Source organism: Accipiter gentilis, chromosome 33, assembly GCF_929443795.1.
Source record: "Accipiter gentilis chromosome 33, bAccGen1.1, whole genome shotgun sequence".
NCBI classification, from domain to species: domain Eukaryota; kingdom Metazoa; phylum Chordata; class Aves; order Accipitriformes; family Accipitridae; genus Astur; species Astur gentilis.
The window spans coordinates 20,945,131-20,961,597 of NC_064912.1; the positions used below are offsets into that span (position 1 = coordinate 20,945,131).

The window sequence follows — 16,467 nt, forward strand, 5'->3', positions numbered from 1 at the left end:
CTGAAACAGTTTTCAGTATGCTATGTTTGTTAACAAAATATGAATCTTAAAATACCTGTGTCATGTATGCATAAGTCAGTGTATTTCATGGCAACTGTGTAGATTTGTTTTGGGTTTTTTTTTTCCTTAAAAGAATTTCATCTATATATAAATTCTTTTTCCAGAGTTCTGCTTCATGGATATACAGAATGGCATTGAAAATAATGTGCTGCACATAATCTGAATAGAGCAGAAAATTAAGACCTTTTTGTAGAACAGAAAATAAATACATAGTGTTCTTGTGGGAAGTGGTGGATTGAAGAATCATAAAAAAAAGGGATAGAAAAAGAGCTGCAGCAAGGGAAGGGGCTAGGTGTTTATGGGAAAAGGGGATGAATGGGTTTGGATAAAGGATTAGGGGAAATGCAGGAGAGTTACGTTAGTAAGGACTGAGGAAGCTTAGTCAGACAGTGGGGTCTGTAGCCCTTTCTGTGGCCCTTTATCTCAATCTCAAAGGGAGCTCCAAGCCCTCTGTGTCTGCTCTCTAAGTAATAGTCCCCAAGAGCTGGGGAAGAGAAGGATGCAGGGGAGTTGGGAATAAGCATACCAATCAGTTAGAACTAGTATTTAGCATTGAGGCTTGGACAATATGTTGAAAACTGAGGAATGATGGAGTGGAAGAGGGTATATTGTTGCAGTCTACTCCTGTCGGAGTCAAGGGAGATTGAGTGCATTGTCCGGTTTTGTTCTGGTAAAAAACAGAAAGCAGCATAATCTGAGAACATAAAAGCTGCAGGGTGTTTGAAGTCCTCCTGAAATTTACTACCAAAAAAGAAAAATAATTACGAGAATAGAGAAATTAGATAAGCAAAGCATCAAAGGAGACAGATTTGGAGAGGAATAAATAGCAAATGGGCAGCAGTGAAGGGAAATGACTCAAGTGGTAGTGGGGAGAAGGTGAAACCTTAACATTAGGGGACATCTGCCAGCCTGATACTCCACCCTGTTGTCTGTGTTAGGTTCTGGGTGGACCTCCTCCTGGGAATGTTTTGCTTGGTTCTGTTGCTTTCTCTTGGATACTAAAGCATGGGGATTTTGCCTGTCTGGGAGACTTGCCATGCAAGGAAAATCGGTGTCTCTCCATTTGCTTCCCATATATGTTGTCATCTTAAGATGCTGTGTTCTCTCCCTGCACTCTGCTGACTTTCCACCATGTGAGGTGGAATCTGAGAGACCCAGAAAGTATCAGAAATTAAGCTTTGAAAATCTAGATAATAATCAGTAAGGAGACATGTCAGTCCTTTTTGTGGTAGGGGAGGATGAGTGTGGCAGAATGAGTTAAGGCCTCACATGAGGAGAACATGACAGGTTAGTGATTTAGTAAGGCTGCAGGCTTAGATTTGGTCTACTATTCGAGCAGTATGATTTATGTTAGCCTCCTTGTGTTTTGTTCCTGCTTGTCCTACTTGTGTAGCAACATACTGAGCCAGACACTGCAAATAACTTCAAATATTAATAACGTCTGGGTGATGTGGGGAATTGCAAGAGCTTGAAAAAACCAGTTTGTTTCTCTGTTTAAAGATAATGATGGTGCTAATGATGGGATTTTAAAGCCTCTCGTTTCATGATTGAGAGAATTTTGAGTTCTTTGAAAGAACATGGAACATATTCACTTGGTGAAAGTGAGAGGGACCTCTCCCAGAATACCCTGCAGCATAGTGATGAGAGGTTTTTGCACTCACAGGTGTATGGCGTTTTTGCACAAAGGATGTTGAGACAGGTTCACATGTGTGAAGATTTATTAGTGGGTTGCATAGCTGATGGCACATAATGGTGAAAATTGTTTCCAGATAAGTACAGAAACGTAAGAAAAGAGAGATAGAATAAAGGGAAAGAGAAAACTGTCCCAGCCGGCTGGGTGGGAAAAGAAGTGACAGCCAGGGCAGACAAGCATCCTCTCCAGTGCAGCAGCTCGTTCTCTCCCGCATAATACTTTTCCCATATTAACTGTATTAACTATAGTTTTTCATCCAGACCATCCCAAACTCCTTATGGGCTCCTCCTGCTTATGATGTTATTAGTGTTAATTGGAGCACACTTTGGTCAGTGGATGGTGTTGTGTGCTAATTGCTTATTGAGCTGTGGCCAAACATATTATTGGGTCCCTCTAATGTAAGTCAAAAGCTACAATCAGGAAGAAGTAGGAGAAGAGGAGAAAGGAAGCATGATTCTCACAGCAGTGGCAGCCACTTCCCCTGAGAACCTACCATAACAATGCTCTGAATGTTAGCAGGTGCCTGATGGTGAGTGTAACAAGATGGTGAGCCTGAGAACAAGAAGGGAAACATACTGTCCCAGAGCAGTTGGGTGAAAGAGCGAGATAGGCAGGCTACAGTGTTGCAGGTGAAAGGCCCTTACCTGTATAAAAGGCAAAGGTAGGGAAGGCACAGTGCAGCAATGGGGATCCAAAACCCAATATGGAAGAGGGACTTTTAATCTGGGTTTCACACAGCACTTGTGACCACTCTAAGCCTTGAGTCATCAATAAAAGGAGGCCATCTCTCCCCTCCTTGCTGTATTGTATAGAAGTACTGGCTTAGGCACTAGTCTCCAAGAGAAGGTTATTGCTGCAAAACTTTGAAAAGCTGGGGCATATCCCTTCAGGCCAAAATGACAATGCAGAGGGCTTCCTCCCTCTGAGTGTTGGACACCAAGCTGCTTTGTCAGTATTGCTAAAAGATAAGGATTATTATTTGGGCACAACTCCATACTAAGAAAGTTGTGTTGCTTTTGAGACCCAGACTAGTAACTTCACAAAGAGCTATGTTAACTCTCAGGTATCTTTGTCATGAGTGTCACTGTGTAGTACGTGAACTCTATCTCTTGGCTGGTGTTTTGACCTGGACAGCTTAGGCAGCTTCCTGCTGAGCACAGTTCTGCAGGTCCTGCTTCTAGGTCAGTAACTCCCTTTATGTATTATCTGGAGCTCCAAGACTGTGGAGTCTGTTAGATAGCCTAGTCAACATTAGGAAATGCCTATACATAATAACTTTGCACTGATCTTGTATTAATGATCCAAGTTGTCCTTTCGATTTCTGACTTCTAGCACTTTTACAACTGTCTAGTACTTCTGCCAAAGATCTTCTGCAGTTTATAGTGCCTAATGTTTAGGACTAGGCTATGAGAGAGGAATCAGTCTAATTCCAAAGGGATCAAGAGATCCCTTTTGGATCTTCTGGAAACTTTTACACAACCCCGTGTGTCTTTTATTTCTGTTTGTTCCTTTTCAATTCATTTAGGCTTTATGCCAGTTTTTAATAATGATTTTCAACATAAAATCTAAAAATTCTTTACAAAGGTGATCACTATCACTGAACACAGTGACTGGGATAGTCACTTTCCTACCTGTAAAATCAGTATTTATGCACACTTTGCCCCTGTCTTTCTGACTCTGCAGTTGTCAACATTAGTTAAAGTATAAGTACAGAGGGATAAATTCCTTAATTACACACCTTTCTGCATGGAAAAGAAGTTCAGAGGAAGAAGGGAGAAAATACCCATCTTCTAACACTTCATAAGCAGTGGACCTAATAAGGATTATACTGTTAAGAACTTTTTCATGACACTGCCCAGAGAAATTTTAGACAGACATAAGCCTTAAACTGAAAGGCAGCCTAATTATTGAGTCTAAATGAAACATTGATTTTTGACTTTTTAATTTTTTTTAAATATTGCACATTTTCATTTGAATATTCTGACATTCCTTTACATCTGTATGCCCTGATATGTAACTCAGTTACCCCAAGGGCTAACTGTTGTAAAGAGCATTTACAGTACCTTTCCCCAGATATAATACCTGTTTTTATTCAATAATAATAAAAAATACCTTTACATAGGTATCCAAATTTTATTTTTCCTTTTTCTGTTGACGTACATCTAAGCATAAGAGGTGACACAGATTTATTGAAAATCCAGATAGATAGCCACCTCTCCATTATCCTCTGTTCACCTCACCAGCTTTAAGAGCTGTAATGGCATATGAAAGTTTTCCCTTTTACAAAATACAGAGGATATCCTTCACTGTGTGTCTGTAGTATGCTTAAAATTATGACCTAGATGCAAAAGAGTTCTATGATGGAAGCACTAACAAAAATAGTCAAATAAAGTTTCCTCATTTCAGCCATCATGATAGTTTTATGGATAATTCAAGGATAACTCATTGATACAACATTTTGTTTAACAGGTTCTGCTCTAGATTTGCATTTTAATGATGTGAACGTTGCATCCTTAGAGAGAGAATTAGAAGATCAAGAAGGCAGCGACCTTGGATTAGCAAGTAAGAGGTCCAATTCGTAAAATTATACTAATTTAAAATATCTTTCTTTCTTACCTTTCTAAACTTTTACTCACCAGAATAGTTACAGACACCAAAGACTTTGAAGAAAAGTCCTCAGTTTTGTTCCAGCTGTTTAACTTTGTGGCATAAAGGGATTGCACCTCTATCAAACTGTCTGTATTTTGCAAGGGATCAGTCTGTTAAACATTTTGTTTTGTTTTTTTTTTTTAACATGCTTAATGACTTGGGCCCATGGGCATAACAGTTGATGGAAGGACTTACATGCATTTACAGGAAGGCGTTACACTTGAGCTTGACTGCCTGCATGTTGAGTGCTGCAAATGTCTGACAGCAGGCAGTATGTGCTGTGGGGATGGACAAGTACTTCCATGGTTAGGTGGTTGCTGAGAGGGGGAGCGGGGACAATTCTTGAGGATAAGGAGCTAGCAACCTTTAGGACTTTAATACTTGTAAGTTAGGGACTTAATCTTTCTATAAATCTAACCTGGAAGGAGCAATTTAGTTGAAGGTCTGTTGGAAAGTATTCAGCTATTTGGCCTCTTCTAGGAAAGGACAGAAGAGGAAGACATAGCAAAGGAGAGCAGTGCAGGGAAGAGACAGCAGAGAGGAAGTATGGAGGGGGGGAAACATCAAGAAATTAAAATGCTACCTTTTCTTTGTGAAAGTAGAAAAGGGAAAATAATCAAGAGAAAAAAAACCAGGAAAATAGGAAGTGAAAACTGAGGAACTATAATTTTGTTATCATATTCCTTTGAGAGTGATAGAGCAACAGAACAGACAGGTTTTTATAGTACTTTCATTTACTTTCTGAGACCTGTTTTGCTAACATTTCTTTGAAGGAGGTCTACAGTGATTATTAAGTTGGTTGTGCATATGTGTTAAGCTTCCACTTGCACAAACAAAACTGTATGCTTGGATGGCAAATGTGTTCCTCCTATGTCCTTCTTGCCCTGCAGCTCTAGATGCAAAGGGTAAAACAACTATAGCTATTCCCTAGTTTATTATTGCTGACTGTTGCTCCAAGAAGAAAAGCTTGCACTTGGTGTCTATACATTATGCAATTTATCTTCCTTTAAGATAATTATTACATCCTTAGTCCACTGGCTCTAGCAAATATATAGATATATTTGATGTTGCTGGAATATGTAAGCTGTCACTGGGATCGCAGTGGATAGGTGTCGTGGTTTAGCCCAGCCGGTAACAAAGGACCACGCAGCCGCTCGCTCACTCTTCCCCGCCCCCCTCCGGTGGGATGGGGAGGAGAATTAGAAAGGAGAATAGAAAAAAAAAACAAACGGAACCTCGAGGGTTGACATAAGGACAATTTACTGGGACAACACAAAAAGAGAAGTTACAACAACAACAACAACGGTACTAGTAAAAGAAATATACAAAACGAGTGATGCACAGTGCAACTGCTCACCAGCCAGAACCCGACGCTCTGCCACTGCCCCCACTGAAAGCCGAGAGCCCACCCCCTAGCCCGCTCTCCATTTATATACTGAGCATGATGTCACATGGTATGGAATAGCTCCTTGGCTAGTTCAGGTCAGCTGTCCCGGCTGTGCCCCTTCCCAGGTTCCTGTGAAAATTAACTCTATGCCAGCTGAACCCAGGATAATAGGACAGTACCCAAGTATTACAGAGTCAAGACTTTGTCATAAGGCATGGAAATCGTTTTGACCCAAGTGAACATCAAGTCCCCTCACTCCCTCAGGAAAGCATATATTACAAGCAACTGTAAGTTGCTTCTTTTCAGAAATAACACAGATGTCCAGAGAGATTCTGCTTGAAACTTTTCCTCCTCTGGGTGCTTCCTTTGCAGTGAAAGCAGACAGTTCTAGGCAAGATCACTCATTTTATCACCCCAGTAGTGTGCAGATACATGAAGCTTCAGAGCAAACAGAGAATTCAGGAAAGTCACTTGGTTTGAAGTGGAATTTTTCACTTCATCAGCTCACTTGTTTGAAGGTGGGCAGAAGATGCCTTACATAAAGTGACTGGTGTCATGCTTCTGTCTTCAGATCTGCTTGTACCATAGTCTCTTCCACAGGGTGCAGAGAAATACCTGGTCCACCGTGGTCTCTTCCAAACCTTCCATGGGCTGCAGGGGAATCTCTGCTTCAGGGGAATCTCTGCTTCAGGGAAATCTCTGCACTGGTGACTGAAGCACCTCTTTCCCTTCTTTCCTGACCTTGGTGTTCACAGGGCTGTTTCTCACACCTTTTGTTCCCTCCTCCTCTGCCTGTGTGGCATTTTTTTGCCCTTTTTAAAATACATTCTCCCAGAGGCACCACCTGTGTGGCTGAAGGGCACAGCTGTGTCTCACAGGGGGTCTGCTGGAACCGGCCGTGTCTGGCACAGGGCAGCCCCTGGCCTCTCCTGGCCACCCCTGCAGCCCTGCCCATCTGCTACCAAAACCTTGCCCTATAAACTCAAGACATGTAGGCAGATTGTATTTGCCAAAACTCAACTGGATTTGAAGACTGCATTAAGAACCAGAAAAGGGATGGTTCTTCTGCTACCATTTCATACAGTGTTTGTCTGGGGGCTTTACTTTGGCTCTTGATTTTTAAGATAATTCTTACTTGGACAGATTTTTTAACTAAACCCCCTTTGTTGCTTCCTTGCTTCTCTTACAAAGAGCAGTGTACATTTATTGTCTGGTATATTATGTATGTCTGTGGTTATATGTCTGTCCTGTATCTTCCTTATACAGTTGGGTCTTGAGGCTGACTATGATAATGTTTGCTGAGTATTTCAAGATATAATTTTTGATGACATTGTGGCAATGCAGCTTATAATGAGCATCCCTGTCCTTTTATTTTGAAATACTTCCAAAAGGAATGATGTTTTCTCTGATGACATGAATTCACCTGTTTTAAGCAAAACAAGAAAACTAGAATCATAACCCTTGCTTGAAGTATCATCTTTTGACTGCTGTATTTCTTATAAAGAAAAAGCGATGTCAATTTTAGTTGCTATTCAAACATATTGATGACTAAAATCTTCGCAGTAAATATTGAACTGTTTCCTGACCAGGAGAATGCACTGCATCTGTGCATGTTTATTTAAGTAATTGCATGATTGAACATCCTTTTTTTAATACCTATTTTTTATTATTATCATTATTTTGGGAAATTATGAACACTGCATTTGTTTGACTAAATGATTATTAATTTTTAATTTGTTTCACACTCAGTTTTCATAGAGAGTTAAGTACAGTTGACATTTAAAATCTACTGAACAGAAGCAAAAGTATGTAGAGGAAAGACATTGAGCTATGTCTGATTATTATGCTGTGTATGATTTTCAAGGTATGTAGTCTCACTTGCTTAACTCTATATATTAAAATAAAACCCAAATTTTTCTTAATCCTTTAAGTTTCAGTCAGTTTCTCCACTTGCATTAGTTGTTGGCTATAAAAATGAGTAAGTTGAATAACTTGATCTGAAAAGTGTTTTCTCTTTCTTTATAGCTGCAGATGAGGCCACTGCTGTATAAAGCTACAAATTCTCTTTTCAGGCACTTGGAAAACTACTTTCAAGTGTTCACTTTAAAAAAAATATTTTTGCAATAGGAGATAAATAAAGTTTTCTTTTTTAATGGAAGGTATTTGTATATATAATTTAATTTACATTTGATACATTTTTTCAGAAAAATACTTACAGAGAGCTGTGTACTGCTTTGGAATGATTTCCCCCCCCCCCCCCCCCCCCCTAATGTATACATAGGTCAAAGATTACTGGGAAGTTCAGCACCTGTCAATATTCCAGGTTCTCTTGTTCGTTCCTCATCTTTACATTCATCATCATCCCTTTCGACCTCTCCACTCAGTTCTCTTTCACAATCGCTGTCTCAGTCTTTTGTTTCATCCACTACGGCTCCTCACCACCAGCAGCCTCAGCCTTTGAAGATAGAACATAGTATGTTAGGCACCTCAGCCTCTTCTCACAACTCTTTAGGTAAGTAAGTTGAAGGCTGCACTTTGTGTATGGTAAGAGGGAACTCAATAGCAGGTAAGAAATGTTCAGTTCAAGGCTTTGCATGTTTCTTATGACTTAATCTGGACAACAAAGCCTAGCTACTACTGATAATGGAGTTAGTTATATGTGTGGTATGTGGGAGGAAGTTCAAGGAGTGAACTTCTGTTCCTAGTGAAGGGAAAAAAAGAATTCTTGGAAGAGGACATATTTACAGAGGCGTTTAAAAGGCATGAAATAGAGTAGTTGGCATACAGTCAGCAGGAATGCATTTTAGCTGCAGCATTTTGCTAAAGGAAAATACAAAACAGAGAAAGAGGAAGAATTAAAATTATGTATGAGCTGCTAGGAACAAAGCTTTTTGTATATGTGAATTCCCACTCTTCCTTCTCCTTTTTTGGACTGTACTGTCTTTTATTAAAAGCAGCAAGAAAAAAACCCATGTGTTAAGGCTCTTGAATTGCTTTAAATACTGTAAACATTTTCCAGGCTGTCACATTTCTGAAGGTAGTGAAATAATGAGTCTTGCAGATAAAAGTCTAAGTCTTACAATGTGGCACATGTGTTTTGTTCTGCACGTGAAACATTTTGCAGCAGTGTATGCAGAATTTTTTTTTCCCTGCTTTTGTTTTACAGGTTTAAATGGTGTTACAGGGAGTATTTGGGACTTTGTAACTGGGAGTTTCTCTCCTAGTCCATCCCCAGTACTAAGCAGTGGCACTACCCCCTCAATAAGTTCAAATACCAGTGGGAACGAACTAACTCAAGTTAGACAAGAACTTGATGATGCCAAGAAAAAACTAAAACAATGGGAAGAATCTTGGCAACAAGTAAAACAGGTATGCTAATTTATGGTAATATTAAATTATATATATATATTTTTAACAAACAAGCAGCTCCTACTGCTTTTCCTTTTTACATATCTTCTTATCCTTGGACCTAGAGTTTTATTACAGTCTGTCAAACAAATATTTTTTCCATCCTCAAAATGAGCTAGCAGCATAAAGGAAACTGAGCTTTTTAAAGAGCAATTAATTTTCTGAAAGTTAATTTGCCTCTCTAGACAGGGAGACTTACACATATTCAGGATAGGGCTGAACAGCAACGTATCTTGATGTTTAAGTAACTAAAGATGTACATTTCCTCCTGTACCACTTTCAGGTAATAAACACGCAAAAAAGGTAGAGGCTTGCCAGCAGCTGTGGTTGTCTAGTGTACCCGGACAGTATCTAGCCATCTCAGCAGTCACACTGAGGTTGTTGATAACTGCCAGTCTAGTGCATTTTCTGTGGTCCTTTCCTTCCCCTCATGTTGCTCTCTCTGTGATGAGGAGTAATTAAGTACCTGTACTAAATTTGATTGGTTTTGATGTCTCTTTACATTAAATTACGAATTTAACATTTGAAATGTGTTCCATTTATAGAGCTCCAAAAAGGCTTCTTGCTGTTTACAGACCAGTAACAGTGACATACCTAAAAATTACATTAAGACAAAACAAGAAGAGTTGTTAATTAGAAGGTAGGATAAGTAGGGAGAAGTGTTAAATTGACAGTGAATGCATTGTTATGTCTAAAATTAGAGATTGCCTGCATCTTTGAAGGCTTTTGAATTTGCTCTTCTGTTGTTAATTTAAAAAAACTGTTTTTTATATTCTGGAAATTTCTTTCTCCTAGGCGTGTGATGCATGGCAGAAAGAGGCTCAAGAAGCAAAAGAACGTGCTAACATCGCAGATGCGGACAAACAACTCGCTCTTCAGAAGAAGGAGGAAGTGGAAAATAAATTAAAAAAGCTGAAGGCGCAGTTAGCTGCTTGTTTATCTACTACATTACCTTACACGAAAAACTATGGAGATATAGAAAAGATATCTTTGCCAAAGCTTCGTTCCTTACAAAATCGGCTGCACTTAGACTTAGAAACAATAGATGAGGTGAGTTTCTTCATCTGCATAACTATTTTTGATTAACTGAAACTGACAGCTCAATAACCTTCAATGACACATTTATGCCAGGTTTCACTTCAAAGAACAACACTGCTCCCAGTGTTAACGCTTTCTTTTCTGGAATAGAGGATGGTTCAGATTTCTCAACCTAATGGATTCTTCTAAGTTTTTGATCAGCTATCAGAACAAATCACAAGTGATTCACAAGAATTCTTGGGGTGATTATAAAAAAGATTTAAAGCCAGCTTTTACTCCCAATGTTTTGGGCACTACCTAAATAAATAAAAATAGTTGCCCTCAATAAATGAAAATAGTTACATGCTTTTCACTTGTTTAGAAGGTAGGTGGTGAGGTTCCCTGCTAGGAGTTTGTTTTGTCAGAGAGGCAAGTACAGGCTGGGAGCATAGAATCATTGACGTGAGAAGGGACCTCTGAAGATCATCCAGTCCCAACCCACTGCTCAAAGAAGGGTCAACTCAAGCAGGTTGGTCAGGGCCTTTCCCAGTAGTGTTTTGAGTATCTCCAAGGATGGAGAGTCTACCTCCTCTGAGGGCAACCTTTCCAGTGTTTTGACCATCCTCACAGTAAGAAAAGTTTTTTCTTATGTCTTTGTGGAAGTTTCTGTATTTTAGTTTGTGCCCTTTGCCTCTTCTTTCACTTGATACCACCAAGAAGAGTCTGTCCCTGTCTGTTTTACACCCTCCCATCAGGTATTAATAAACACCAGTAAGATGCCATCTCTTGTCAAGGCTAAACAATCCCAGCTCTTTCAGCCTCTCCTCATATGTTAGATGCTTCAGTCCCTTAATCACCTTAGTGGCATATTTCTGTATTTCACCTTCTCTCAAATCCAGACTGTTTCTGCCAAAATTTAGGATGCTCTTTCACTGCCAGATTGAGGGCATTTCTCAGGGCTTTCAAAGCTGGGAATAGCAGGTGCCACTCCTCTGAGCACATCAAGGAAGATAATAGTGACCATGCACTGCTCCAGGCACCATACTTCAAACCTTGCCGGACACAACTTTGTTTCACATTGCTTTCTCCACTGAAATGTCAAAGGACAATGACACCACATATGAGACCAATTCTTGTTGGTTTGTTTTGGCTGTGACAGGACTGTCCAGACAAAAAAAAGATTTCCTTTCGCTACCAGGACAGTCTGCCATATTCTAGTACCTGTTTGAGTTCCACGGTGTCTTCTCTGTCTCAGTTCACCTCCTGTCCAGTGTTGTCTGTATCAGTATGAACTACAGCCTTGGAAAAAAAAGCCAGGCTCTCTTTAGAAGAGTTTAAAACATAATTTAAGTTTTTGTCAATAAAGTAGGTGGACAAGGATGAGACTTGCTAGTTACCAGGCTCCTGTTATCAAGTACATTTACAGGACTCTTGATTGGATTAGGGACCACTGTTGTTTTTCTCCTAAGGGATTTTAAAGAGGAGCAAAAGTGTCTTGGGTTCTCCTACCAAAAAAGTCATTACATCCTGGAATGGAAGTCATCTTGGCCAGGCTGGAGTGATCAGAACCATTAACCACCTTTTCCAGCTCCTCAGTTGCTCATTTTTCCTTTACCACTGTGGCTTCTTCTCACCTAGCTCTTCCTTCCAAGAGAAAGTTGCAATCTTAGGCAGTGCCACACATAGTATTCTTGGTTCTTCTCTTAGTCCAAACCATGTCTTGCTCTTCAAAAATTAACACACATCAAAAAGCATCCAGTTCTTCCTGTTCCTTAATAGGGTTGATGTGCTTTATCACATGGAGACATTTATTTGCAGTTGTAACATACTCCCCAAAGTCTGTATCAGTAGCTTTATGCAAAGTATTGCACATTTGGGATGCTTCCATTTTGTTTTAATGCGAACATCTCCCATGGCATGAGAAAATGTAATGGTGGTTTGAAGTGGCAAAATGAGTGAGTATATGACAATGAAAAAGGGTAATTTCCTGGGGTTTTTTTTGGTTTTGCTTGTTTGCATCTCTCATCCCAATGATGCAGGAAAATTTCAGTCCAGAGGTTCAATCCTAGATACTTTCCTTTCCAAAAGCACCTATACTCCTCCAGATGCTACTTTGAAGGTTGCGCATGCTCTGATCTTATGACCCTCAGTTCAGCTATCTGTCATACAAAAATATTGTCCTTTGTGTTGTTAAATTAGAAGTTTATTCAGGACAGCTAAGTGTAAAGCTGCTAGAATGCAACTGTATACTTTGGAATCGTTTTTACTAAGTGCAATAATCTTTTTACAGGTGATTTTTCAGCTTCAGTCAAAGAAGTGTATTGTGTGTCAGGAAGGTGATCGTAGCATTATCCTGAATCCATGTCAACATTATGTACTTTGTGATCACTGTGCAGCTGCACAAGAAGAATGTCCCTGCTGCAAGAAACAAAATAATCTGTGGTAGCATACAGGCATAGTACTCGTATCATGTTCATGAATTAAATAATTTTATGGTTTTGTATTTTGTATAAGAATTATATCACTCATAATTAATCCATTTAATAGTGCTAGACTGATTTCCATTTTGATGTGAGAAACTTAGTTGCTTTAAGATAGAGAATAAGGCTTGCTCACCTTTACATATCAGCTTCAGTCATTTGATAAGGTTCTGTAGTCTTGAGGTTCAGTCATTCCCTCCGCAATCCCATTGCAGCCTTTTCTGACTTCCGCTTACATTCCCAGTGCACAAGCTCTTAGGTTCATTTGCACTGTAATCACTTTGTATAAATCTTACCATAATGCCTGAATGAAGTGTTTATACCTGTTACTTTCATTAACAGAAGATGGATACATAGATACAGTAACTACACACTCCACAGTACAAATGGTCCCTTTGCCATGTCTGTTGTGTGTAGGACACCAGAGCCAGTATTTTGGAATCGGTCTAACACTATGTTTACTTGGATGTTTGAAAAACTCTGATTAATATAAAAGCACTTTTTAATTATTATGTTTTGTTAGAAGATATGTTGTAAATTGCTTCAAGCTGCTTTCTAGGTCTTATGTTTATTTTTTAATATGCAATAATATGATGTGTTATATGTGTACTGTGAATTTAAAAGATTTCACATGGTTTTACTGTTAAATCACAATATGATTAAATAGAAATGACAACTTAGCTAGTTTTTTTACAATTTATACGTTAACTGCATACTGTAGTATTTATAAATGTACCAGCGGAGACAAAACGAGTGAGGCACATACGCTTTCATATTCAAAGACATGTTTTCAATTTGAGAAACAGATCAGTTTTAGTAAACGACTGTGCATTTGCGTATTTCCCTCAGTTTGGGTGTTTGTAGTCTTTAAGTTTTTGTACATCTAACCTGTGTGGTACTCATCGGGAACAGATATGATATATATAATATTACCAAGTGCCTATGCCCAATATCCTATAAAATGGCAGAAGACATAAAAAAAGAATTTTGCAAATAATTTCTATTGCTTAATTTTGTATTGAACAATTTGACAATAACTAGAATATGTCTCTTGCTTTTATAAATATTTAAAACCACACTTTTTTCAGTAATGAAGTAACGCATGTTTGAAAGAAACTACAAAATTATTTAAGTATATAATCAGGCAGTGACACTTTGACACAGTGATTCTTTTAAAAGGTGGTAATATCCTTACTTCATCCTGGTAGTTGGGAACATGCAGTTCAGGAGGAGAAGTTAGTTAATTACTGCATGTTAACACTGTATATTTTTACTTTTCTTACATGGAATATTGCCTGCATTACTCCTTTTACTGTTAAATTCAAGTGTGACACTAGTACAACTTAGATTGAAATGACCTACTACTGTGTTACATGATTTCTATCTCAGTATTACTGTATTTAGTACAAAAAGTGAGTTCACATAGGCAGCAAAGAGTTAATCTATTTAAAGTTCAGTCATGCTAAAACAAAAACCAAGATGTATACTAAAATTATTATTGTCAAGATGGAGCTTTTATAACTGTGTCAGCATTAAATAAAGGGCCCAAGCCAATAGTACTGAAATCACTATCTCCTTTGGGTTTTAGCTTTCTTTGTACAAAGGCTTGAGTTGGCAAAAAATCATTACACGTTTTCCGTGAGAACTAAATGTACAGGCTTCTCACTGCATTCCTAAGACATGTTGATCTGCAGGAACATTGGAGACCTTTTGGGAAGGGAGAAGTAGGATAAAATATTAAATACATTTCTACTTGATTCTGTTTCAAAATTTTGTCTGAAGATCACTTTAAAGACCAAAGTTGGGTTTAATAATGTGATTTTGTTGTCTTTAACACAGTTTCTCTAAAATGTTTGTACTGAGAAAAGTATAAAATTGGACTGTATTTGCATTTTCCAACACACTTTTCTGTCCTAAAATAAGATATTGCCATTTTAAAGGTGTAGCCAGCTTTGGACTTTTAAAAAAAGGAACTTGGATCACCAAGTTTGGCTGTGGGTATTAATGTATTTTTTGCATCTGTGCAGTCTATGACAAAGACTGATTTTTTAACCTTAGCAGCATTTTGGACTAAAGCAAACTTAGTTATGTAAGGGTTTTGTTTTTTCAAACAGTCAGCAAATCAAAGAATAATATGTAATTATATTTGAAATTATGTTACATATTTTTCAAACAAGCATTTGTTTTGGACTCCAGTCTACTATATTTATCTAGTGTGGAACAGCATTCTGCAACCATTGTGCTCACAAAAACATTCAGAAATATCTTAGTGAAAATTTTTGCTTTGGTATTTTAGAAGAAACCAGCTTTGGGCCACGTTGTGCTGCCCATATGCAGCTATGTGACATTTGTTACCCATGAGATATTATGGAAGCGTGGTTTTGTGCTGTCTTGTCAAAGTTTATAGTTCTTCATGTGTGTTTTAGTGCATTTACCTATGTCCTAGGGCTATTTTGTGGTCCCTTTTTTTGGTACTAACAGGCGATTTTCCTAATGTCATGACACCAACAAAAAAGGAATGTAAACAGCACTTGCAGTGTGAATCATCACATTGACATTCATAGTTTGTGTGTGCTGCATTTTTAGAGGAGATTAACTAATATATTTAGTCTGTTGCTTTTTAAAGTTGTATGTTTTGTGTTTTACAATGATGAATCTTGAAAATAATTATGTGTGTCCTGTAGTAATATCAGTACTGAAAATTTTGCAGGTGTTCCCTGTAAGTTTCTTTGGTGCTGAAATACAGACACATTTAAAAACTGTCAACAAACCATTTTGTGGAGAAGGAAAAAACACATACCAAAGAAACATACCTATATGTGAAATTCTCAGACTGGACGGCTTGCTGTATTTATAGACGAAGCCTTAGGTAATCACTTGAACCATGCATCATCATAACATAGCAGTCATATGAAAATAATACAGTTGTTCTTCACAAAATTCTTTTTGTGAGGAATTACAAGCAAAGTTTTCTGTATCTTATTAAGCAAGTCAACTGCAAAAACAAATAAGTATGCACTTTTACACCACTACTTTAAAATGGAGGATAATAAAATAAATGCAGTTGACAAGAGACGACTATTTGGAAGAAGTCAGAAGTGAAACCTGACCTTTGTAAGTATTCATCCTTGTACTATATACATTATCTAGAAACTGGATACATTAAAATTATATTTTAGTGAGACTACAGTATGGTAATTTGCTGAATTCACAAAATACATAAAAGCAAACTAAATATATTTTCAAGATTCATTTTGGTATTTGACAAAGTTCTGTGTTAATTTATGTAAGAATATAATTTTAAATGTGAATGCCATTATGTTGTCACAATTATTTTAGCCTGGGGAATAATAGATTAAAAATGTGATTTCTCAGGGTTTTTACAGTTAGGAGCTGTAATTTAACCAGAAGTATGCTAATTACAGATAGATCCCAAGCTGCATGTTACAGGCTTATTATTAGTCTTCTTTGAATAGCAGATTATTAAAGACATACTTGTTTTGTTCTATATTGCCATTCAGAGTATCCTAGTATTAAATATAGGTAGTAATATTATTACTGTCACACTATGCTTGTGTAACTGTGGTCATCATCAGACCCTAAATAAATACAGAATTCTTAGTCATATTAATTTATGGAAGCTGTTAATGTTTTGAGTGTACAGACATGATTTTGTGAATGAAATTGTTCTTAATGCAAAACATATTATTTATAATGCATACTCATTTACTTGTAGTGAACTGTTTAAAATTGTTAACACTTCTTAAAACTTT

At 37.9% G+C, this 16,467-nt stretch overlaps 1 protein-coding gene and 1 long non-coding RNA gene across 12 annotated transcripts in view; one reads left to right on the forward strand and one right to left on the reverse strand.

Annotated features, from left to right (window-relative positions):
• UNKL (unk like zinc finger) overlaps positions 1-16,202 on the forward strand; it is a 60,108-nt gene extending 43,906 nt beyond the window's left edge. For 9 of the 11 annotated variants that reach the window (XM_049791907.1, XM_049791910.1, XM_049791913.1 and 6 more), the window contains 5 exons: positions 4,223-4,315; positions 8,071-8,301; positions 8,956-9,158; positions 9,993-10,247; positions 12,505-16,202. In XM_049791907.1, the coding sequence (XP_049647864.1) occupies positions 4,223-4,315; positions 8,071-8,301; positions 8,956-9,158; positions 9,993-10,247; positions 12,505-12,660 (938 nt within the window). In that variant the 3' untranslated portion in view covers positions 12,661-16,202. The remainder of the gene's footprint in view (positions 1-4,222; positions 4,316-8,070; positions 8,302-8,955; positions 9,159-9,992; positions 10,248-12,504) is intronic. The other 2 variants (XM_049791909.1, XM_049791912.1) reach the window with 2 other exon arrangements.
• Positions 8,098-11,426, reverse strand: LOC126034327 (uncharacterized). The gene is made up of 2 exons (XR_007504584.1): positions 11,098-11,426; positions 8,098-8,244 (listed from the first exon to the last, which is right to left on the reverse strand). It is a non-coding gene; the product is annotated as an uncharacterized LOC126034327 (long non-coding RNA).
• Positions 16,203-16,467: the final 265 nt, after the last annotated feature.